The following is a 26,378-nucleotide window of genomic DNA, read 5'->3' on the forward strand; positions in this document are numbered from 1 at the left end:
TTAGAGGGCTATCACAGATTGCAATATATACCTTCTTAACACTTGGTCTGGCTGGGACTCAGTCTGCATCTCTAACAAGCTGACAACTCTGCTCTGTTAAAGTAAGAACTCTTTTCTCTGTGTTCAGTAGATGGAGAATATTTTTAGTGGTTTGCATGAACATTCTTTGCATGACAGCAGTTGTAAATGTTTTGTGTCGTCGTTACGGTTGTCAGGAGTTTATGTTTTGTTTGTTGAAATCAGATTTTGTCAGTGGAAGGTGGAGGGAAACGGTTCATATCTTTGCTGAATACTTGATTGGCTGATTTATTATCAAGGTGTTAGATTTAATCTGTTTGTAGTGATGGTAAAATGTCAGATGTTCATAGTTCTTTGATGTTTTTGGGAGATTTGAGATGTGTTTTACCAACTTGCACGCTTTCTAGTTGATGTTTTAATTGTTTTAGATTATTTTAATATGCTTTTATTGTTAGATAAGGTGAAAATGTGGGAAGTTCTTTTATTAGTACAGCTCTACTCTATTCTTGTGTCCTGGGTGGTGCTTCAGGAGTAGTGTTTGTTTTTTTTTTGGTATCAGTTTATCATCATCTTAGACTAGTGCTTCGGTGGCAAACCTGTGATATACGGCCTGGTGATAGTGGCGCGCTGAAAGGAAACACCACGACAAGGCATGAACCTGAAAGGCGATCCGTCAGTGTTTATCCTCCTGTCAGCACCGAGGGCGTTCAGAGGAAAACCTGCTCTAATCTGCAGCGGCTGCCAACCTCGGTCTCTGTCTTCACTTTACACTTCACCTTAATCCCTGCTCCCCAAATTTAGCCTGTTTCCCTTACAAGCGTTCAGATGTTAAAGCTTTATTTTACTGAACATGGTTCCAACAGTGGAGGAGCTTTTTACCACAGGTTGTGTTTCAGTCGTCTCCTGAACAACAAAGTTTTGTTTAGGTATATTATTTTTTCTTTAAGTTTATCTTTAGGTTATATGGAAATAAATTACTACAAATCCCAATTACATCAATTCATTTTTTGCTGTATCTCTAAGAGAATTAGCGACAATTAAAATCCTGGTTTAAACCTTGGACTGTCTTCACCAGTTGTGGAATTTAACTAAGTACATTTACTCAAGTACTTAAGAACAGTTTTGAGATACTTGCACTTAACTTTAAGTACATGTACTTGAGTCATTTTGCATTTTGCAGCACTTTTACTTTTGATACTTTAAATACATTTTGGTACCAATACTTTTTTATTTTGGGAGTGCATATTTATTTTGTAGCACTGGGTGGTACTTGGACTGTAAATAAAGTGGGTTTATAACTTATTTATGAATTGGGTGGTAAATAGACTGGGGATAGTGGTATATTAGTTGTAAATAAATTTGGGAATTTGTTGAAATAATATATGAGTTAAAAGAAGAAACGTAAGAACAGGGTAGAGACATTTTAATATTACTTCTACCTACTCCATTTCAGACATTGTTATCTTTGTTTTGTTCTTTATTATGTTTTTGTTTTGTTTTTTTAATTTTTGGTTTGAAATTAAATCATTCATTCATTCACTTGAGTAGGATTTTGATTGCAGGACTTTTTTTTCTCGAAACGAAGTATTTTTAAACCGTGTTTCAGTTACTTAAATTTGAGTAAAAGATCTTTATACTTCTTCCTCCACTGTCCCTCACCACAAACTGTCTAAAAAAAATGGACATGGCTACTGGGACATCACCACTTGGTTTGTTGACTCTCTTCTGAAGGCTCATGTTTTACATTTTTGGCTGTAGCTATCTTGGATTTTAGGAGTCAGAAGGGACCATATTTGGATGGGAGGATGGAGCTGTGGAGAAGCAAGGGGTGGATATGGCTAATTAAATGAGCTGACCTTAATTATGCGTAACTTTAAGCCTTAAAAAAATGTAAACGGGTGAGTTATATAAAATTCAGCCCTCTTACAGTTGTCACAAATGTTGAAATTAGCTATAGAGACCAAAACTATTTTTGTACCAGGCTGTAAACATGTTTATTTCTGCTGTTAAGTTGGGCATTTTAACATGAGGGTCTATAATGATGAACTTTTTCTTGGAGCCAGCCTCAAGTGGCCGTTTGAGGAACTGCAGTTTTCGGCACATACGTGTTGGCTTCATTTTTCAGTGCAGGAGTTTGCTGCTTGGTCTTCACTTTAGTCACCAACTGTTCAGTCCGTCAGTTTTAAAACAAAGCTTCTTTCAATAACAAAATCTTTTTTTTTTTTTTTGGTTTACCGTAATTTCACGGACCTTCTTTCAAGTATCTTTCTTCTCTTTCAGATACTTCTTGCTCTTCTTCTTCTTCTCTTACTGCACTGGGTTTAAATGCCATAGTACCCTCTCGTCTGTATTTTTGTCGGTGTGAAGCAGATGAACTGTTCACACATCTGACGTCAGCCCAACAGAGAGTTATTTTGGCGATAACATCTTGTTCGTCCGAGGGATGATCTGCAGTGTTGGGTTACTAAGAACCCTTCCATCCTCCCTCCAGAGACAATCCTCACACTTACTTAAGACAAAAATCAGACCCCAAATTTAACCCTGTAGATATTATTCCATCTCCAGAGCAACATGTTGTTATGTCCTACGAGTTTGGAGTGTCCTAAAAATACACCGTCAGCCCCAGAGATACCCCCTGCCTGTTATTGGTTTACAGCCATTTGTTCCCGGGCCAGCTATGTGTTGTGGGATGCCTGCGCTGGGTGTCAGACGTCTTTTCTTTTAAGACGAGCTTGCTGTCATTTATTTTTTCTCCATAATGAAGATGTTAGGAACAGCTGAGGCTCCAGGAATAGAGTCTTAATCCACTGCTCTGTCACAGCTCCTAAACATTACAGGCAGATCTGGCCTCCGAGTACCTCTGGAAGTGGCCTCAAAGTCCTCAAGCCTCGTTCTCAGAAGAGTCAGTTTACATCACTCCAAATAAATGATCATGTTGCTCTGTGTCTGCTGGGTGCAGTGGTGGACTGTAACTAAGGAACTCATGTACTTTACTGTAGTATTTCCATTTCATGCAACTTTATATGACTACTCCACTACACCACAGAAGGAACTACTTACTCTACTACATTTATTTGACAGTTCTAGTTACGGGTTACTTTACAGATTAAAATTTTACATAAGAAGAGGTACATTTATAAAATACAATCCATTAAAGATCAAACCATCTGAAGCCTCATTTATACTCCCAGTATGTCCAAAAATAGACATGTTCGTTTCAAACGTAAACGTCCCTCATACTTCCATACGTCCTATATCTTGGCATCGATACATTCACTACCCAGCCAACATTTGTATGTGTGGCCCATGTGGGTGGTAAATGGGCTAAAAATTGGCCCCACATGGTTATGCTTGGGCTGCCTGGGTACCAAGTGGGCATGGGTCTAAACTGAGCATCTCATCTGGGGCCCACTTGGGTAAAGCCAAACATGTGGGCAATTGGAATGGGGCCAGTATGGTACCCATGGACAATCCGATATAGGGTCCATATTTCAACCCATCCCGCGACCCTCAAGAGGATGAAGCGGTTAGAAGATGGATGGATGGATGGATGGATGGATGGATTTCAACCCATTTACTACCCACATGGGCCGCACATGCAGATGTTGGCTGGGGACATTGCACCAGAGAGCAGGGCCAAAAGTTTCAGACAGCAACTAATGAAGTGACGGTGGTGGAGGTCATAATAACATACTTTTTAACAGAGTTAAAGTTGTAGACGGCAGTGATCTGTGAAGCCACTGAATACATTGTGACGTGTGGATGAATAATTCGTTCTACTATATCACCAATTTGTTCCGTTCCGCCATTTTTAAAATGTCTTTGTCGGCTCCTTCGGTTGTATCTCACTTGAACAACACTACACTGCCCCATGATTTCCGGTGATACTGCTCTGTTTCATCCATAAGCTTTAAAAAATGTGCACAAATACAGAAGAAATGAACGCAGAGAACAGCCAGAAGGCTCCGTCGTGTTACCTCTCTCAGTGACGGCTTACCGTAGTTGGGAACATGCTGACTTATTAATATTAATTAGCTTGGCTCATCTTAGCTGCTGACTACCTCTAGCAGTCCGAACCACTCTGCAGAAGGAAGGATGGCGAGCCGTTCGGGTGCCGTTCACCAACAATGGCTTCATTGTCGTCTTCACCACAAAACAATAAACCTGGCCTCCTCATGAGGTTTAACAGCAGCCCTGAGCTCAACTACACACTTAATTCTGCTGACTATCATCACTCTTTGCCTCCTGCTGTCTTCACCATGACTTCTCTTGGGGACTCATGCTTCCCTCCACATACACACAAAGCACATGTCACACCCTCACAGGTTACCCACAAGGCCACCACCCTTAAAGAAGAAAAAGAGTGAGCCAGTAGCAGTCGTGTCTGTATATGTATCTAACACTGAGCGTAAATGAACCCTTAAAAAAGTGGTGTCTGATTGGGGGATATGTTTTAACTTCAACAGCTGTTCAAAGCTCAAAGAAGAAAAACAAAATAACAGAATTTCTCCCCGTTAATCATCTCATGACCCTTCAGATTTATCTGGTGACCCTTTGGAGGGGTCTGATCCTCAGGTTGGGAACCTGTGGACTAAACAAAAGAAGTTTAAAACTAACTCTAAGTGCAGCTCCAGCAGTGACATGCTGCACTAACACTGACGCATCAGTAATATTATCACAGCGGACATTTTACTGCAGAACACATATTTTCTTTAACACTACAAATATATTTAGCTGATAACACTTAAATTTACTTATGTAGGGGGCGTCAGTAGCGTAGTGGATAGTGCGGGCGCCCCATGTACAGAGGCATTGCCTCGCTGCAGCGCTCGCGGGTTCGAGTCCGGGATGCAATCCTTTGCTGCATGTCAGTCCCCACTCTCTCTCTGTCTCCCCATTTCACACACTGTACTATCCATTAAAGGCAAAAGCCCACAAAAAATAATTTAAAAAAAAATTACTCATGTAGAATTTTTAATGCAGGAATTTTACTTGTAATAGAGTATTTTTACATTGTAGTATTGGTATGTTTAATTCAAGTTAAAGAGTTTTGGTTGTATTTGACTGCTAGCCTAAGATCTGTACCTTAGTCACAGTCTAATGGTGACGAATAGCAGTGCTCAAAGAAAAACATTTAGGAGCGATGGGTGAATAAAACTACTTGTATTTGCATTTTGGAAGGTTGACCTGATCTGTTGTTTAGATTGGAGGATTTGTGGATGCAACTCTTAGTAATAATCACTGCAAGAAAAATGATTAGCCTACATCAGACATCACTGTCAGTACTGCAGCTTATAAACCTCATTTATCTTCCATATTGCACTGTAGTTGTTGATGTGTGTTTAACGGTAATGTGGACCAAAGCACAGTCTAATCTTTGCTCTCAGGAATCTAAAGACAGAGCTTAAAAACTGTTTTTGAAATGATGTAATTGCTGTGTGGTGGAGCAGACTTACAGAGCTGCATTAAGCAAAAATAACATAACTGACACCAGCAGCTGCAGACATGACGTTTACGTCTCACGTCTGAGTTTCACACACAAAGAATGAATTAAACAAAGTCGCATCAACAGGACAAAAAGTCAACTAGGAAGCTACATAGCAATAGAAGTTATAATTAAACAATATCACAAGAGGGGGAGTGCTGTTGTCAGCATGGCTGTGATTAGGTCATAGGAACAAGGCAATCTCAGCCATGCTGATATTCAGTACTTTTATACAGCAGTTCTAGAAACGTCATTTATCAACAGTAAAAGCGGCAACAGGTTATGATTTGTTTGTTTAATAAATGATTTAATTGGCTCTGCTAATGCAATTAGTTCTGCATCTAGACCGGGACAGGACTGTTGCCAAGCAACACATAAAACATTCCTGCACATCAGCTCGCTATTTTACTAACTTGTGTGTAGGTTCGACACGTTACCACAGACCAGTTACTTTCTGTCATGTAGGCTACAGCTGTGTGTTTTCTTTTATTTTGCGACCAGTGAAATCATCAGTCTGTTGACAGTCACTTTTGTGGCATATGTGTGATGCCAGTAGGTTAACAGCTTAATCAGCACGCTGCGGCTTCTCCTGATGTCATATAAACATACCTGGAGATTTGCAGTGAAATATTGAGGCTTCTGTACGTCTCTTCATCCTTTTCTGACTGCCATTCATTATTTAGCTCATATGTTAGTTATGGGAATGTGTTCGTCCTTGTGGTGCAATGTTTGTCACGACGACCCTTAATGTAGGCAAATTAGTTCTGTATGGTTCTTTATTAATTTACATTAGCTGCTCCTTATTGTCCCGTCTAAAGTGTCTGAATTTGTTCAGTATGCTTTCACCCGCTCCATCTTTCTCACTCATGTCGTAGGTGGGGAAGCTACTTCGGCTAGCATTGCATTGTGGTGGCCGTACCTCAGTATTTTATATCGCAGGCGTAGTTTTCCTACGACCTCTAGTAACCCTGTTGTCCATCATGTCTGAAGACAAACCCTTACTGTAATCTTAAATGTTCTCAGGGTTATTTTGCCAAACCATTGGGGAGCACAAACACTAAGCCGCCATCTTGACTGTGAACCGGAATCACCTCCAGTGTAAACAAATTAATGGTGAACATAGTTATTGGCTCAGAGCATGAATAGTTAAAAGTCCCAGTGCTGGAACATTTACCAAATCAATATTTATTAAACTAACAGAGCATCAACACCAACATTAGCTAGGTAGCTAACGTAATGCTACATTTACAGAGGGTTGACTACACAGTCAACAACAAGCTTAAAACGCGTAGAGTAATAAAACACAACCCTCACCTGCAAAATTCAGTGTCTGCCGGCCGGTCTGCTCCTATACTTTCCTGTCTTTGTTGTGATAGTTTTTGGCTGATCTATCATACAGTAGCTAAAGGAGCAGCAGGGACGTCACCAGCGTCTTTCAGAAAAGTTCAGAGATTTTCAACTAGAAGTGAGCTGAGGTGTTAGCTTGTCACACTAACATGCTAAAATTTAGCTTTTAACATTTAATGTGAAGCATTTGGCTTGTTATAATGCTATCTTTTAGCATATAGGCTAACATTTAACATGTTATTTAAACATGTTATCATACCGTCATTTAGCACGGTAAGATTTAGCACTTAGGCTACATGTAGCATGTTATGCTAACTTCTCACTTCATGACAACATATCTCTAAAATTCAGTCTGACCTTAAATTGGAGGCCAGTGCTAACATGTGCACAATAGAATGCTAACGTGCTATCTGTGGCATGCTATTGTGAGCATGTTAGCATTAGCTAATGCTAACAGTCCAGTCCAGTGCCTAAAGTGAGAAGTTGGTATAAATGTTAACCTGTTGGTGGCACTAAAACAACAGTCACTGGCCCACCAAAGTCATCATGAGTCATCCTCTGTGAATACTTAAATGTCTAAAACTAAACTTTGTAACGATCTATCCAGCAGTTGTGGAGATATCTGCACTGCACCATTTAAAGTGTCCGGACCACCATCCCCAGAGCCATGATGCTAAAAATAGCAGCTTGGTCCTTTAAGGCATTAACGTGGCCTCAGTTACAAAGTTAGTTCCAATAAATGTCCTGGAATCAACATCGGAGTCTTTAGATAGAATTAACATGATCCAAACATGAAATATGAGACAGATGAGTCTCTGCAGCAGGACGGGATCAGAGGAAGCAGACGTGGCTTCAAACACGAAGCAGTTTGACCCTCGAACAGAACAGTTAAATAACAGTTTAATATGAGGCGTTAACTTGTAGTTTTTTGTGAATCAACTTCTAAACAGTGGGATACTTGCATGTGTAATGTCAGGCAGGGCTTATACTGAATGAATGACATCAAACTTTATCAAGATAGTCTACTCCAGATGTTTTTTACCACCACTGTCAGCAGAAAAACTGTGTAAAATTCAGACTAAAAACACATTTGAAAGTCCCCAAATCATGAAGCAATGAGGAATAGTTGAATACTGTAAAATACTGGGAAGTATATAAAGGAGGCACTCAGTATAAAATAATTCATAGGTTTTACTTTACCCCTTCTAAGCTCTTACAGGATGGGTCTACCAGATAATATTTTATGTTGGAAAGTTCAGACAGAAGCAGGGATGTTTCTCTATGCAATCTGGGTATGACCATACCTAAATCACCAAAGCTGTGCCTTATCGGGGGACCAAACAGAAGTGCCAAATGCATCAAAATATGACCTTGTTGTGATAAATATAGGGGTCGTCACAGCTGCTCAAGTGAGCCTCAGATTCTGATAATATACATTCGAATGGAAGGAATCTATGTTAGATATTGTGTCATAGGAACACATATAGGGTCAGTGTTGAAGTTGAAAGCTTTAAGCAGTCATGGTCACTCTATTGTTTGTGCTATGTCTCCTGTACTGTAATGATGTGGTGTTTAGTTGTACCGCTGTGGTGCTAAATTACTATTTTGGGTATAGGAATGTGTAGCTACCACGTGCCTGTGGCTATGGTGAGCTCCAATAACAGTGCTGTCAGTTTGTTCAGACTTGACTGAATAGATGTTGGATATGTTAAAACATAAAGTTCCTGTATGTTTCAGAAACCATGAGGTTAGTTTCAGGAAAAGATCATGGCTTGACTTAAAATACCCGATTTGGTCACCACAAACACGGATGAAAATCAGGACGTCTTATTGAAAATACTCTGTTTTTGTAGCCACAAACATATCTGGAAGTATTCTGATGTTTTGATAAAATGTACCTAGTTTTGTTGCCACAAATGTGGTTGGAAATGTCTGGATGTCTCATCAAAAATACCTGGTTCAGGTGCTACAAATACAGCTGGAAATGTCTGGACGTCTCTTTGAAAATACCTGGTTCGGTCAGCACAAGTATGCCTGGAAAAGTCCTGACGTCTTGTTAAAAATACCGGTTTTGTCACAACAATCACCTCTGGAATAGTCCTGGAAGTCTCGTTGAAAATTCCCAGTTTTGTTGCCACATACTGTATATGGCTGGAAATGTCTGGATGTCTTATTAAAAACACCTGGTTCAGGTGCTACAAATACAGCTGGAGATGTCTGGAAACACCCGGTTGGTTGCCACAGATATGGCTGAGAAAGTCCTGACATCTTGTGAAAAAAGTTTGGCCACCAGAATCACCTTTCGAATTGTCCCAATGTCTTGTTGAAAATTCCCAGTTTTGTCACCACAATGCAGCTAGAAACGTGCAGCAGTCTGGTTAAAAATACCTTGTTCAGTCACTACAAATACAGCTGGAAATGTCTGGATGTCTCGTTGAAAAAACCTGGTTCAGTCACCACAGATAAGGCTGGAAGTGTCCCGACATCTTGTTAAAAATGTCGGTTTGGTAACTAGATTCAGCTCTGGAATAGTCCCGATGTCTTGTTGAAATTACCTGGTTCAGTCACCACAGATACGTCTGGAAATGTCCTGACATTTCATTAAAAATACCTGCTGTTGTTGTTTGTTAGTCCTCAACAGTGGTCTGTTGCGTGATGTGCCTGCTCAGCAGTCATCTCAGCGAGTTGTCACATCATCCACCACCCTCTCAACCTACTGATTAAAAAACTCAGCTAATATACATGTTATCTTTATATGACACGCATAAAATGTACAAATCTAACAGAGCCGTAGTTTGCAGAACACTTACAATGCCAACATTTTCTTGAGGCAACTGGGCTGTTTCTTTACCCATAATTTGTGTTTGTGGTGATGGATGTCGCTGTCATTAGTCCTCGTGTATGTCTTTATGTCATATTTGTAGTTTTGTATTGCGTTTTATGTGCGTGAATGAACTATGTGTATTTCTGTTTGAAAGATTGCTTGCCTTGAATCGCCCCTTGACAAATAACACATAATTACATAGTATAACATATTATAAATGAAAGTAATACAAAAAATAGGGGTGAATGAGTGTGTCACCAGAGGAAGTCAGATTTTGTTAACTAGTGAGGAAGAAAATGAGCGTTTTTCTGTTCATTAATGTTACTTCTGCTGCACCATATGTGCCCATAGTGAAACTGGAAAGCTCATAGTAAGAGAATAATCAATTTAGATCAATAGAAAGCAGGATATTTGTTTGATATGAAGTGCGATACACTTCATAAGACCTGTGTTAATGAAAGGAAACAGTAAAATAGACGGGGGTCATGTATGTGTTGTGTGTCACTGCAGTTCCTCACATTTATCAAATATCTAAAATGCTCCAGCAACACGTCTACGTTTTATCACATTTGAAAACATACAAACCTGTTTTAAAGCTGTCTCTTATGTTTTTGTTAATCAGGTAACATCAGGATCCTACAGCTAAGATGGCTTCTGAGTGAGTTTAACGTTTGATATGTATCACTGTGTTTATTGTTCTGTTTGATAGACGGCAGGATGTGTTGATATTTGTCCCTAATTCATGGAACATTTTATTTTTTAAAAATCACCACTGCATGATTCTAATGAAACACAACAAATAATTATGATAATAAATGTATGTATGTATTTATTTATAATATAATGGCTCAAATGTCTGACTGATGTTTTGTGTTTTCACCTGCAGGAAGAGACTGTCTGCGAGGCGTAAGCATACTCTGAAAGTAAGAGATGAGTATATTTTTATTCTCTACAAAGAGGAGCAGAGATGCTGCTTTGATTTTTTTTGCTGACTTAAGTTGCATGATGGTGTCATTAACAGGGATGTATGCTGCTGGTTGCAACTAATTTGTTGGAGGCTGAAGCATCGACAAAGGTGCAGGAGAGGGAGAAGTTCCTGGCAGAGAAATGTCCTCCTCTGGAGCTGCCGTACTCCAAGGAAGAGCTCCTGGTGAGACAGAAACTGGACTCTATATGATAAACTGCTGTCAGGGTCATGACTGTGTGTTGGAGTCAGCTTTATGTGATACATTTACTTCTACATAGATAAGAGATCATGGGCACTACTGCTGGAAAGTTTGTAATCTCGTGCCACATAAGCAGAGAAAATCTTTGCACACATTTTAGCTCAGTTTTGTGGGTTTAAGACAGGAAGAAAATATTCTAGACAAACTTAAGTCAGATTGATTTGGTGAAAGCTTGCTGTCAGTCAGCAATCTCAACAATAACTGCAATCAAAAACTTTTTTCTCTTCAGGAACTTTGCAAGAAACTCCACGAGCAGATTGACATCAGTGAGGAGGAGAGATACTGCATAGAGTTCAAACTGAACATGGTTCTGAACGAGGTGAGACTCTTTTTCAGGTCTGTTCACATAGCTGAACAAAGGGAGGTTAAAAATCTTACGTACATACAAGTACAAAATAAATAAGTGTTTTCATAAATATAAAGCAACAATGACCTTACATGAAGGAAGTGAAATTGTTAATGTTTGTTTACGTTATGTTATGTTGTAATAATGTTATAATAAAACTACATACGTCTGTCCCGAACCCCCCAAAGGTCAGAGACCTCAACATTAAGATCGTGGATCTGAGGGGAAAGTTCAAGAGACCCCGTCTGAAGAAAGTGCGTATGTCTGCTGACGCCATGCTGAAGGCTCTGCTGGGCTCCAAGCACACGGTCAACATGGACCTGAGGGCCAACCTGAAGCAGGTCAAGAAGGAGGTGAAAGAGGAGGTGAGCTGCCACCATCCGGACTTCAGTCTGAATACGACCATCAGTGTTCTACCAACTAATTTCCCTAAGCTGTGGTGTCGTTGTCAGCGTGGTTTCTTTTACCTCTTTACATCAGCTTTGACTTTAAAGGGAAAGTTTAAGTCGCTCAAACTCATTTTCTGTTCCACTAGCAGGTGGGGTTTAAGAATTAATCTGGTTTATTACCACTTGTGTTTTGTAGACTCGGACTTCAGTTATGATAACACCATAAGGCCTGGTACCTAGTTTGGTACAGAAATCTAGGAATACTGCGATATTGCTTAACAGGAAGTATGACAGGGCGAGAAAGACAAGCAGTAAGCCATTAAAAAAATACTGATAATATTGACAATAACACCTTTTCTCAACACCAATGTGTATGTTTTTTCAGCACCTTTTTTTTAATAATTCTATAGACCGAATTACTCTAACAACAACAATCACTTCTACTTCTGAGTAGAGGACTGCCGATTGATTACAATTGTTGGGTTGTGTAAAATCAGAGAACTTTCTGTTGTCATTTTCAGCTGTAACATGTAAAGATATATAGTTCAACACTGTGGTATGTCATGTCTGCTGTTCATATTATGTACCCTGTTGCTTTGTTACCATCTTTGACAAACCAAATCTACCGGCACCGAAGCTAAACAAGGCACTGCTGTGGACGGGGCTTCAGCAAAAACGTATTTTGGCTATCTAAAAAAAAATCAATATCGGTGCAAGTGTACGCTGTATTTTAGTATTTGCTCCGCTTTACCTCACACACTAACCAATCAATGCTGTGGTAGACCAGCAACTCAATGGTCTGGTTCGTAAAATGACAGTGGAGGCTGGTGGCTTTAATAACGGCTTCAGTTATCAGTCGTGAAAGACTGTCTAATGGCAAGGTAGAGCGCTGAAAATACTTTAAATATAGCGTACACTTAAACTGGTTTTGATTTTTTTTTATTGGTGGGCTTTTTATTCAAGTGGTTAAAAGCTAACTTATTGAGGCAACGTCTTCTCAGCTCTGTTAGATTTCAATGTATGTGACACAGAGATTTTCTACCTGCAGGTTATTGTAAATAAACATTGTGATTTGGTTGGTTTACCCCATCAGTTCACTGGCACCCAATAGTGAAGCCCGTTAGAGGACGTAGCGTGTATGAAGTAGAACTAGAGTTACATCCAGTAACTGCTTGTTCTCAAATCTTAAATCTTGCAGAAACAAACGTACATAAGTTCCGTAACACTACATTAAAACAAGGTTGACTTATGGTTTCGCATGGGACGCACCTACGTAACTTGCATAAGATTACATTAAAACAACACCGACTTTTGCTTTCACATGAGACCTGGGTTTAAGACTTAATGAGTTTCTTGCTCTTTACACTAGGTCAGTTTCTTTCAGTGTCAAACACTGCTGCGGATGGGTTGACACTGGAGTATATTGAAAACCATGTGCATCTCATAGAGATGCCAAATGATGCCTTGTTGTCGGTATCACATGTCGAGGTAGCGTGACAAAGCATCAGTACATGACAACCTGGGAATTAGAATGAGTCACTGGATTGTATTCAAACCGACAATGAATATATATTTAGCAGCAGCCATCCAGGAGCCAGGTTTATTTAGAGTTGTAGTTCTGGCTCTGTTTTAGTGGCTGAGAGAGGGTGTACAGTGGCCCATTTGGGGCAAAGTTTGACTGATATTTAAACTAAAAACCGAGGAATTCAGTTTGTATTTTCTGAGGAAGTCAGTGTCATTTTTTTAAATTTACCTGTCAAATAATAAAGCTTGTCGCCATTTCATTAATAGTATTCTTGGTAAAAATGACTCCACACTTGCTGCTTCTTTCCGTCTCTTCATGTATTTTATCGGTCATTATCTAAATGAAATATTGTCTGTGTTCACAGGACAAGCAGCTGCGTGATGTGGGAGACTGGCGTAAGAACATTGAAGACAAGTCTGATAGGAAGAAGATGTTTGATAGTTAAATGTGATCTGTCAGTGATGTCAGTGTTGGGCTTAAACGAGCGCTTTTCAGGACATAATTCAGGTTTAATGTCTTTTTGTAATTGAAGAGTTTTATTCCAAAGATGCTTCATATCCACTGTAAATCTACCTTTTACTTTTATTGGACAGATTAGACATGACTGCTGTGGAGGTTACACTGATAACCAGTGTAAGTACCTTTGATCCTTTATGAACTAAAGGTACACTTCTTAAGAGAGATGATAGTATTTTAGAGCTTATAGTATGGCACAGTAAGTGATGAACGATAATCTCCTCAGTTGGTTTAGAGGATTTTAAAAGTGATTATATCTTAACATATAGGCTAAAATTAAAATTATATTCAAACTTATACGTTTTAATTTGGCCTTTAAAAGTCAGTTTTTTACTCAAATGAATTATTTTTCCCCTCCAAGAGTTGAGAGTTGAGTTACGCTGCTTTTACTTTCCAAATGTAAACCAGAGGTAGATGAGGCAGGGTTCGGGTAGTTTTTGGATATCGTACTTTGGAACAAAACTCTCCAGTCGAATCAAAGCTTCCCTCTGCTTTTGGCTGCATTGACACTGTACTGTGATGTATTTGTACTGTACGTTATGTACTGATGCCAGTATTAGCACGTGATGAATCAAACCTGCTTTTGTTCTGCGAAGGCTGACTTATGCTTCTGCCTGAATTTAGGAATAAATTTGTCTCATTCTCACTCTGACTGTGCCGATTATCTGCATCCATTCTTGTGGCATGTTAGGTACAGAATGCTCAGTGGAGAAAGGCCAATGTTAGCCAATGGGTTACGTTAGCATGGTGAGCTAACAATAATAGATGATGTAAAGCAAAAAACAGTCAAACTGTTAGCAACACCGACTCCTCTGTTGCAGAAGTATAATTCAGCCTTCAGTCTGTACAATGATGTCTAAACAACATCATGTCATGTTTTCTAAACTGTTCAAACACAAATGTGATGTACTTTTCTCATCTTGATGTCACATTAAATACAAAAGCTTCATGTCCATCTTGTTTATAGTCCTGTTGAATTTGTAAACACTTGGTTAGCTCTGTGGTGCATGTTTATACTCAAATGCTGGAAATTTAAATCTTGAATTAATTGTTAACTGTCGTTCAGTTTAAAGGTTACTATTCTGTAGGATTCTGTGTGAAATTAGCATTATGCTAACAGTGAAGAACCATAGACTGTAGCTACAGAGTGCTCCAGGGATGACGTCTTTTTGTAGGCCAACACGAAAGATAGTGTTCCCGTTTCCCTCGGTAAAAAGCCAATGGGATTTTTCCATTGGATTTTGGCAGAAAATAAGCTCTGTGGCAAACAAAGGTTTATGATACGTACACATTTTGCTCAGCAAGATAACCTTCACAAATGAACACCACTTCAATGATTTTTGAAGCCTAAATGCTTTAAAATATTAAAATGCCCTTTTTCCCGTATTCTGCACAACTGAACTGCTTTATGAGCTAACCAGTTACCACAGTTTTTATGCTAACGTTAACTTTATGCTAATCCCTAGCTAATGAGACATGTTATGATGATGAAGATTTTAAGCCTTTTTATAATGTATAAATTGTCACGTCTCAAAACAATATACTATATATAAACTAATAATTTGGGATTTTTTTAAAGTTTATGTCCAAACTTTAAGATTTTTTAAAGGTTTACATAACTTAATTCAGCTAACCATTAGCTAACCTGTAATTGTTAGCATGAACAACAGACTGACATCTATAAAGAAATCATTGTGATACAAAAACATACGAATTCTCTAGTTACCGAATATAAAACAATAATGTGGGATTTTTGAAAGTTTATGTCCCGACTTTAATAAGATTTTTGAAATGTTCACATACTTCAGCTAACACTCAGTTACAGTTAAACTGTACCCGTTAGCTACCCGTAAGCTAACTTGTAATTGTTAGCATGAACAACAGATATTTAGCATGAACTGATATCTAAAAAGATTTTTATTTTGGTACCAAAATGTATGAATTCTCAAGTCACAGAATATAAAACAATACTAATAATGTTGGATCTTTGACATTATTTAGATTTTTCAAAGGTTTACAAACCTCAACGAACACTTGGTTATGGTTAAACCGTAACCATTGACTAACTGCTATAACTTTTTTACATTAGCATGAACAACAGACATATTTGTAAAGAAATTATTTTGGTGCCAATCCTCATACAAACTTAATAACTTCAGTAATGTAAAGAACACTTTAACCTTCCCAGGAATACAAATTAAATCTAATTTAGTCAAATATAAGTCTATGTTTTAGATCCCTCAAGAATTGTATGTGGTCCATTTGTGATACTGAGTGAATATTCTTGAATTAGTTGAGCCTTTATAATAATAATAATAATAATAATAATAATGATAATAATATCTGCTGTTGTTCAAACTTATGAATGGAAAATTCTCTGCCTTGTTCCCGTTGGAGCGGATGAGGTGAGTTATTGAATCTAGTGCCATTATGTTAAAGTCATTTTATTTTTTCCACAATAATTACTTGTTTTTTTTTTTTTCTTGCAGGTAATCTTAAACGTGGCCTGGTATGGTTTGCTGCAGAGGTATGTTCATTCACTTTCCTGTTAAAGCAGATAAGTCTGAACTTTTTTCATCCTGAGCAAAACTGTTGTGTAGCAGCTGCAGTGCAAAGCAGGAAAGAGTGCATATACGGAGTAAAAATATAAATATAAGAGGCACAACTCTTCTTCAACTTTATTATTATCCCGAAGGAAATTTGTTCTTTAGCAGGCGTCAAGACACAAAAATACATAAAGAACAACATCAATAATAAAGTATAAAAATTGTTCAGCTCGATTCTACTATGGCACTGAACCAGGAACTGAGGCGGTTTGAAAACAGCACAGTAATAGCATCGTCAGTTAAAGTAATAAAGTGCTGTGCAGTGGCAACAGGTAAAGTACATAGTGATAAATAATCACGGTAAGATAAATAAATGCATAAGTAATAAATAATCAAGGTACACAATCTAACTATCTAATCCAGATCTGCAGTGAACAAAGAAAGTTAGGCCAGCAAATTAAGCTTGTCAGTGTCACCAGGGATAAAAGAAGCTCTGGCATGCCTTGCTTGTCTGGCATTGTGAAACGAAGGCCAGAGGAAAGGAGATCAAACACCACAAGAAGCGGGTGGTCAGGACAGCAACGGATTTGTTGAGCCCAACTGGTAACACGCTTACTGTAGATATTCTGCAGCTGGGCTTGCTGCAGCCCAATCACTTTACTTGCCACTTTGACCAGAGGCCTGTACTACGAAGCAGGATTTGGAGTTAGCGAGCCAACTTCGGGGTTAACTCTGGGTTTTCAGTACTACGAAGCTGACATCACCTTAAAGTGTTCTATGTGACGTATTCAGTATAGTTTTATCATAATCCAAATAAATAGCAAAAAATCCTCTATACTAATGTCCAATATACCCTAGTGATAACTACACGTAATTTAAGTCTCGGCCAAAGGTGAATTTTTGGTTAGCATTTTCAATGTTTCTACATGTTCTGTTGTAGGATTACCGATTATGCTTTACATCCCACGCCACTGACATTTTACTGTCTCGAAGTGCCAGATACTTTCAGTACTGTTTCATCTCATATGTTATGAAGATAGGGAAACCCAGAGTTGACTGAATTAGTTGATAACCAGCTTCGTAGTTATCCAGACAGCCAATGTTAGGGTTAGTCAGGCCAGATAATGCAACGATATCCTGAGTAGGTTGAACTGGCTTCGTAGTTCAGGCCTCAGCTTTGCTAACCTGTTTTTACTGGCCATTGTGAGACAACCAAACCAAACCAAACCAAACTAAACCATAATTAAATGTGTGAGGTCAGATTATATGAAACACTGATAAAACAAAGTCATTTAAATGTTGCACACCTTAAACAAGTTCATCTTTCTTAAAAAGAACAATCCCTGCTGGACCCTTTTACATTTTTGGGTTCATTGTTGGGTTTATTATCAGTAATGGTTCCCAAGTATTTGCAGGCTAATGAGAAACAATCTCAACATCCATATCCTTGATGTATGAGTAACACTGGGCTGTAACCTATGAAAATCAGTGTTCATTTTGATAGGTATTTAGATTCAGTCCTAGTCTTGAGATGAAAATGCTAATTAGTAGTCACATTTTAGTCATTTTTATCCTTCATAGATTTAGTCTGGTTTTAACTCTGAGGAATGAGATACAAACACAAGACACTGTTGAGGCTGTCAAGTGTTTACTGATGAAAATTGATTATAATGTTATTAGTCTTAGACACATTAATCAGTAGGTCAAAATCCTTGCACCAAGCGCCAAAATCATCGACAACAGGACCCTGCTTGATCTCGTCATTACTTAAAAGACTCACAATAATGGTATCATCTGTAAATTTCATGCAATGCCAATTGTCATGAGCATTCCTACAGTCATTAGTGCATAAAATGTTAATATCAAAAATGTCACAATGTCAAAAATATAAACAGGTTAATGTGTTGCACCGTAAATCTGTCCAGTAAAATAAAAAACAACCATAACAATGCTGAAAAGTTGTTTATGAGGACGCAGAGGAGGTCTTGGTTTCAGTTTCAGCTGCTCCGTCCTTTGGGTCCAGGAGGTGCCGTTTCTTCCTGTTCCATGAAGACAAATGCAGCGGTTTGTTGAGTTGTCGGAATAAAATTACAAGTCTGCAGGAAGGAAAATAAAAGTGTGAGGCTTTCCCCTCACCTGTTTGCTCCCTATCCAGTTCCAGCCTGTGAAAATAAGTGACCTTTCTCTGTATTTCTGCTGAGCAAACAGTTATACATCAAGATGAGGTAAGCCTGCCAGACATTCAGTCCAGAGACTTGAGTTTCCTGCCTTGTCCTGATCTCAACCATACAATGTTACACCACTTAAGTCCCTTGATAATCCGGATCACGTCAGCCTCTGATCTGCACTGACAGGTAAGAATGACAGGGTCTTCATGCCAAAAAACTGTCTCTGTTTTATAGGAGCTCTGGGCGGTAAATAATCTTTACGGTTTGTTTTACTGCTCTCGTTCTGCACCTCACCTCTCTGAACAGTAAACACTCGACAGCCTAAACAATGTCTTGTGTTCAGCATGTCATTCCTCAGAGTTAATGCAGGTTATATTTGACCTCTGCTGACGGCTGGATCATATCCTCAGATAACAGCTGCCTCTTCTCTTCCACTCACACCAGCCAGAATTAGAAATGAGTGAACAGAGCAGGAGAGCCATCTGGAGAGAGGAGAGCTGTAACAGTTTCACAATGGCCACTGTGTTGTTAACCTGTCAGAAAAATACTGCAGACACAGCCCAGTCGCCAGGAGGAAATGTTGGTATTGTATGTTTCTGCAAACCACAAATACAATACATTTCCATGTTTTATATGTATCATATCAATGTTTCTAAAGCGGCGTTGTGTATGAGCTGACTTTGTCATCAAGAGGTGGAGGGGATGGTGGATGGCACCTCCTAGGCTTCAGACCACTGCTTGAGACCAACAAACAACAAAACTGGCCCCCAAATACCCCAGATCCCAAACTGAGCGAACATTTGAGGGACGTGCTGGTACCCCAGAGGTACCCCTGACCCATGGTGGGTCCTCCTTGGACCAGACTTGGCTCTGACCTGTCACGGCATGGACACAGGACCTCTGGAGGGTGTCCTTTGGTGCGTAGCATCAGGACGTTACTTTCAGATCTTTTGAGTCCTGTGGGTTGTGAGGTGGGGTACCAGCACGTCCAACAAATGTTTGATCAAATCGGGCTCCAAGGTATTTGGAGGCCAGGTCGATGCCTTGAGCTCTTTGTCTTGTTCCTCGGACCATTCCTGAGCAGTTTTTGTGGTGTGTCATGGTGCATTGTCCTGCTGGGGAGCCACTGTCATAGACAAGTGCCGTTGCCATGAGGGGGTTTACTTGGTCTGCAGCAGTGTTCGGGTGGGTGGAGCGCATCAAGTAGCATCCACATGAATTCCAGGACCAAAGGTTCCCCAACAGAACATTGCACTGTATCAGGATGATCAATGTTGTTCACCTCACCTGTCAGTGGTTTTAATGTTTTCGGTGTATATGCTTCATAATAATGTTCAAATACTAACATATCTGTGGTTTGCAGAATCATACAATGCCAACATTTTTTCTGGTGATTGGGTTGGCACACAGCAATACTGTGGAAGCACCTCACAAAAACATCTCTCATGGCTTACTGATACGTTTTGTCCTTTCAGAAAGGAGCTGAACTGTCTCTGTCCTGCGTAAAGCCCCGAACATGGATGAAAACTGTCTTCAGGACCCACAGGTAGGACACAGCCGACAGCTTGAGGGTCATTTTCCACAAAAAAAAAAAAAGATTAAAAGAAATGTGAAATAAAACATGAATCAACCACAAAACAGTGTCTGTTTACAGATTCTGCCAGCTTATAAGAAACGAGTGACAGTGGGCCATTTACCAAATGTTGTTCAGAAGAAATGTCATCCTAAAACACACTTACACAGTTTTTAGGACGATTCTGACATTCACCAATATTTTCCTATTTGGGATTGTTCTTACATAAGAACAGAATCTACACACTCCAGATCACTCTGACACACATTTTGTTTTGACATGTTCGTGAAAAATAAATAATTATTGCATTTTATTCAGTTCGACAGCTGTGTGATATTATGGGATTACAATAATGGTCTACTATTATAATTGATAAAGTTCATTCAGCGATTTCATGCACGTATGAAGTGAGTCAACACAAAATGTTCGAGCATTCAAACTCACGCGAGTAACGTGACATGAAAATTTGCATCGTGTTTGGTGTGAACACAACATTTCGGGCATTCTTGACTGTATTCTCTCCCTGTGTGCACACGGCCCTGCAGTCTCATGCCCTTTTATGGGGATTTAAGGGGCGTTTATCTATGCTAATTAGGATCAACGTGCTGTCACGTGCCATCAACTTACAAGGATAGTGGCTACGGTAACATGATGGCTTCTCATTCAGAATGAAATAAATCTGAATGAAATCATTCTGAATTAAAGTCTTTCCGGGTAGTTTACACGAGAAATATTCATTCTGAATGAGGGTTTACACGGAGATCAGTTTAATCGCCTTTATTCGGGTCCATGCAAGGTTTGGTGCAGGGAAGGTTTCTGATTGGATGGGGGCGGGGCTGATGTTACGTGTTTACGTTTACCAGAAGAAAAACACTGTAGTCCTCACTCCGGATAACAAGATGCTTGACGACGCCGTTCTTAGTGCCTTTTTCGGGCTTGTTTTGCTTATATTCTTGAAGCAGCAGTACGACAACAACCTTGTTCTGCTAATGCTTCGTCCGTTGAGGAGGAGAAGGGAGGTAGAAGGTCGAAGAAGGGAGATAGAAGACCGTGCTGTGGTGAATGGAAACCGGTGAGTGCAACGAGTCCGACTGCTCTATCTCAGCCCGTTGCTATGCGCGCTATATACGTCATGGCGCCAGAAGGGCAAGGAAACGAGCATGCGCAGAAAGACCGGAATGAACTTAAAGAGGAATGAGGGTTTACATGCACACAACATTCTCTCATTTGGAATGACAAACGGAATAAACCACCCCCTTTAATTGGATCCACTTTTCAATCGGAATGACCGTTTACATGACCACTTTTAATCGGAATGGTCTTTCATTCCGAATGAATGTGGAATTAAACTGTCCATGTAAACGCACTGAGTGGCATTCATCATGATAAGAACACAGGTGGGAACAATTCTGCCCTTTAAGAACATTTCATGAATCTGACATAGACTTTTCTTAAGAAAAAAGCTATTGGTGAATGAGGCCCAGTGTCTTCATTACATAGCTGTTCACTAGCACCGTCACCTTAGCTTTATACCTCTACTTACTGTTTTACAACCTGTTTCCATCTCCATATATATATTTATTACTTAGACAAATCTGTGCATCGGGTAGCAGGAATTTTGCTCAGGCTGCATCAAGTACTGCTGCTGTTCTGTATTTGGTTACAAATTTGAAAGGTCAATAACAAACAAAGTCAAAGTTAGGGTTCCCTGGTGACCAAGGGCTCTGGCGTCATGATCACTGATGTCTTCAGTGTGAGGCTGGTCCTTTGGGACCTTTGTTGCTTGCATACGTTTCCTTTTTCTATTTGACTTTTTTTTTTTTTTTTTTAAATTGTGTAACATTCTTTAGCTGTGTTTCATTTAAGGTGGGAAAAGCAGTCCGGCCTACAGGTGTGTGTTCCAGTCACACACACACAGCAGCTGATTTTACTGATTAGCTCGTCTTCTCTGAGTGAAGGTTGTTAATCAGTGAAATCAGCTGCTCATCTCGTCACATCTTGTAGCACTCCAAAATTTAACACTGCAACAAGCATTGGTGTGAAAACTTGACAGTTATTTTTAAATTACAGTCAAATGTGAGAAATACTCGATATATATAATATTTTGAACTCTTTATGTTTGTTTCCACATCAGGTAGAAACAGCCTCTAACAGAAATGTGTTGGTGTGTTGTTGTGAGACTCTTGCTGTGTTGAAGGTGTGTATGTTTTCTGGTTTTGTGTTAGTAAAACATTCTAGAACCATAAAAATGCCACATATCTCCAAGTTTAAAATATGGCACTTTATCTGTGAACTGGAGTCAGTTTTGTTTGCCGGTTTGAGCGATAAATATTTTCACACATTTCAATTGTATTTACATTTCAGGAAACACTGATCATCCCACTGCAGCAGCACTGGAGACAGTCTGATGGAGGTGAGCATCTTCTTCTGAAGGTGAAACTGACACCACACACATACTGGGAGACTCTGACAGCACCTGCTGGGAGAAGCTTCTGGTCCAACCAAGATATCATGTTAGAGTGCTCAGAGGGGTTGTTGTGAGGACACTGGTGTCATTTAATGTCACAGCTCAAATACTGTTATCCATCGGCTATGTTGTCTTCCTATCATTAGATGTTTGGAATTCAAACTTTGTGCTGCATGACTAAATTTAGAGAAGCTAAAGTATAAAGAAAGCAGCAGCCATCAGTCACTGTCAGAGGTTGTTGTCTTCAGCTGCAGCTCCTCTAATGGCCACTAGATGCTGCTGCAAGCCCCAGAAATATGACTGAGTGAGAGACTTCACCTTCTAACACACTTCGCCCCTTCATATTTGGCCCTCAGTAAGTAATTTAAACTTTGTGTCTGGATGTTTCTGGAAATATCATTGCATTTAGAAGATATTAACGGTTGACTGATGGGGCTCCCAGCCAATCATACTCAGCTGTGATGGTGCCTGTTTGGGTAACACTCCTCTTCTTCTGTCCCAGTGACTGTAAAATAAGTTATGTTACAACACGGGTCTGAAGCAGCAGCAGAACATATCTTCAGTATAAAGTTACAAAACACGACTTGCTCAGTAAACCCTGCCATGTTGGAGTTTACTGTCTCTCCTTATGATAGCACATGTCAGCCAGTGATGTAACCTGTTCATATATCCAAAAGAGGATGCACAGCGCTGCCATGTTTCTGCAGTGCATGAGCTGAGTTTGGACATAAACACGTGTGAACTCAACACAGAGTCTGTTTCACATGTTAGTGTTCCTTTTGTTCACTTTCACTGAACTTAAAGGTGCAGTGTGTAGGATTCAGGGATATATGTATATATATATATATGTATATATATATACATATATATATATATACATATATCCCTGAATCCTACACACTGCACCTTTAAGTTCAGTGAAAGTGAACAAAAGGAACACTAACATGTGAAACAGACTCTGTGTTGAGTTCACACGTGTTTATGTCCAAACTCAGCTCATGCACTGCAGAAACATGGCAGCGCTGTGCATCCTCTTTTGGATATATGAACAGGTTACATCACTGGCNATATATATATATATGTGTATATATATATATATATATATATATATATATATATATATATTGGCAGAATGGAATTTAATATAATAATAAAGGCAAAAAAAGCCTTCATTTTGATTGATTAATCAAAGAAAAAATAATGCATTAAATAAAATGAATGCTGATTAATCGCGCCCTATAGCTGTTGACAGGAACACCACCCTCTGCAGTTTATGCAGTAAAGAATTTTTGTATCATCGGAGAACTTAAAGCCTGAAATATCACCTCACAAAGCATTTAGCAGCAAACCTGGAGGTCCGAACTAGCACAGTCTCTGATGCTAGCTCTAGCAGTCAGCCTCGTTAATGTGTGAGACGCATCATTATACATACAATTTCTACAACCTGGCTTCAGTTCCCCACCGGCTAATTTCCCTGTCTCCATAATGTTCATATGCATGGATCAGAGTTTCTCTACAGGACCGCACATTCTTATGTCCTATCTTGTGTGCACATTTTTATTTTAATTTATCGTGACTGTAGGCCTAAAGTGATTCTTAAATTCAAATGTGTACCCTAAACACTGTATTTAATTTTTTTTTTAACTTTTTGTCTCATATGTCTATGACCTGGCGCCTGGCTGTGGTATTTATGGATTCCAAACCCCCCCCCAAAATGTCTCGGAGGACAATAAAATGTAATAGCATGTGGACTGATTAGTTTACTTTCACTGCCAATGCTGCAAATTTAAAGAGGCAATAGATAGGATTCGTTTTTTTGTTTTTAGCTTGGTGCCACCTAGCGTCAGTGGTGTTGCGTCGCACTGTCTCAACGACCAAATTGAGCGTGGGGATCAGAGATAATGAATAATGTAGGCTGTCAAGTCACCAGTATACCTCTATGTATATGTAGAATGAGAAGGTGTGTGGACACTCTACTAAATAAATGAGTAAAGAGACCGAGCAACAATTATCAGATTTATCTGAAGAAAAAACAAATAGTAAAGCAAATAATTATAGCAGAATGTACAGTACCAGTACAAACAACTCACAGTAAATGATACCAATATGTACAGTACCAGTACAAACAAATCACAGTAAATGATACCAATATGTACAGTACCAGTACAAACAACAGTAGACACAGTGGAATTATACCAATATGCACATGTAAACAGTCCCCATTCTAGAATAAACGCTACCGTATGGAAACCATGCGGCCGGTTGGAGCTCAAATTGAATGGGAAACAAAGTCCAGTGTTCACTTAAGCCTGATTTATGGTCCTGCGTTAAATCAACGACGTCGCTACGTCATAGGGTACGTGGCTACGCAGAAGGCTCGCCGTAGCCCCCGGTGTAGCCTGACATGCACCTCCCCAGAAATGTAACTACACATCGAGGCGACGCAGACCCAGCGCAGACCTAGAGGGCTGTGATTGGTTTGCTTGGTAGCAACGCATTTCCGGTTCCGTATTTCCAGATTGCGCCATCCCCGCCATCTTTAAACATCTTCTGTTGCGATGTAGATGTTGCAGTATTAAGACCCATTTATGCTCAACGTTCAATACGGATACGGACGGAGCCGTCTGTCTGTGCTCCTCGTTCAAATCCACTGTCACATGTTACAGATACTGATAGCGTCAGTCTGATAGCCAGCGTGGTGAATTACTGGTATTACTCTTTTTTTGAAGAATATAAAGTGAATACAGTGAATTTTTGTACTTGTTGCTCCAAACTGATAAAAAACATCAGTAATGTGTAAAAAGTTAAAAATGTACAGCCATGGTTGTAATGCATTTATCATACTGTAAATTCATATCTGTAAATCCTTAGTGACAGGCTGTAAATCTGACCGCACACCATCCCTGTGGGGGGGGCGACACGGACACTCCATCCGTGCTACAAACACAACCAGATGGTGCATCCATCCAAACAAACTACTACTACTGCACCAGTATTATGAATCAAACTCCATGTAAACATACACATATAGTTATTAATGCTGTCACATAGTGAGGAAAGGCCACACGCCGCTCCGACCTGCCGTTCAGAGCATTCCAGAGGCTCGAGTAGAAAACACCTGCCCGTCTCTCTGACTGAACCATGAACCCGACCCCCCTCCACCCCCCCAGCATCACCCTCCACTGCTACATTCCCAGCGTGACATCAACTCGATCATCTGTGGTGTCTGCGCCTCACTCAGACCTGTCACCACTGTGTCTCCCTCAGCCGTCGCTCCTATAGTCTGACCTGCTAAATGCTCATCGTGCTGCTGACACCTCTGACTGTTCGGAGGGTCCGAGGTGATTCCTGGTGATCAATTATTCAGATGGTTTTCTGAATGTAGACAGGTGTTGTTGGTTTTTACATCCAGGTCTCTGTAGCTCAGTATTCTGACATGTGGATGTCTAATGTTTCTGTCACTAATGGAGAGGAAGTATTCATTCAATGAAACATTTAAGCTCTCCAAAATGATTGGGTTAATATTTAATAAATACATGACATGGATCAAAACCAGCATTTTAATCCAGGGTTTCTAGTGATGGAAGAAATATTGAGACCTAGAAATACTCGAATACAAGGAAAAGTCCTGCGTTTAAACCTTAAGGTCTTTTTAGACCAAACATGAATTATTTGTGCGGATAAATCACTCGCCAATATTAAAAATTTGAACCCAAAGCATTCTGTATCGATGAGCCTATTCACTCTGAATCTGAAACTTTTGTTTTCCTTGCAGCCGTTCATGACATGTTCTCCCTGTGTCAGCGTGGGTTTCCTCCAGGTGCTCTGACATGTTCTCCCTGTGTCAGCGTGGGTTTCCTCCAGGTGCTCTGACATGTTCTCCCTGTGTCAGCGTGGGTTTCCTCCAGGTGCTCCGACATGTTCTCCCTGTGTCAGCGAGGGTTTCCT

At 39.7% G+C, this 26,378-nt stretch overlaps 1 protein-coding gene and 1 long non-coding RNA gene across 2 annotated transcripts; both read left to right on the top strand.

Moving 5' to 3' along the window:
• On the top strand, nt 1-14,631 carry tnni2a.2 (troponin I type 2a (skeletal, fast), tandem duplicate 2). The gene is made up of 7 exons (XM_050072958.1): nt 1-101; nt 10,297-10,332; nt 10,561-10,597; nt 10,696-10,824; nt 11,130-11,219; nt 11,435-11,611; nt 13,525-14,631. Exons 2-7 carry the CDS (start codon nt 10,322-10,324, stop codon nt 13,603-13,605), a joined length of 525 nt encoding a protein of 174 aa, XP_049928915.1. The 5' UTR covers nt 1-101; nt 10,297-10,321; the 3' UTR covers nt 13,606-14,631.
• Nucleotides 14,632-20,867: 6,236 nt separating this feature from the next.
• LOC126407780 (uncharacterized) lies at nt 20,868-22,376 on the top strand. The gene is made up of 3 exons (XR_007571821.1): nt 20,868-21,035; nt 22,098-22,160; nt 22,328-22,376. It is a non-coding gene; the product is annotated as an uncharacterized LOC126407780 (long non-coding RNA).
• The last annotated feature ends 4,002 nt before the right edge of the window (nt 22,377-26,378 follow it).

This window comes from Epinephelus moara, chromosome 20 (genome assembly GCF_006386435.1).
Source record: "Epinephelus moara isolate mb chromosome 20, YSFRI_EMoa_1.0, whole genome shotgun sequence".
NCBI lineage: Eukaryota > Metazoa > Chordata > Actinopteri > Perciformes > Serranidae > Epinephelus > Epinephelus moara.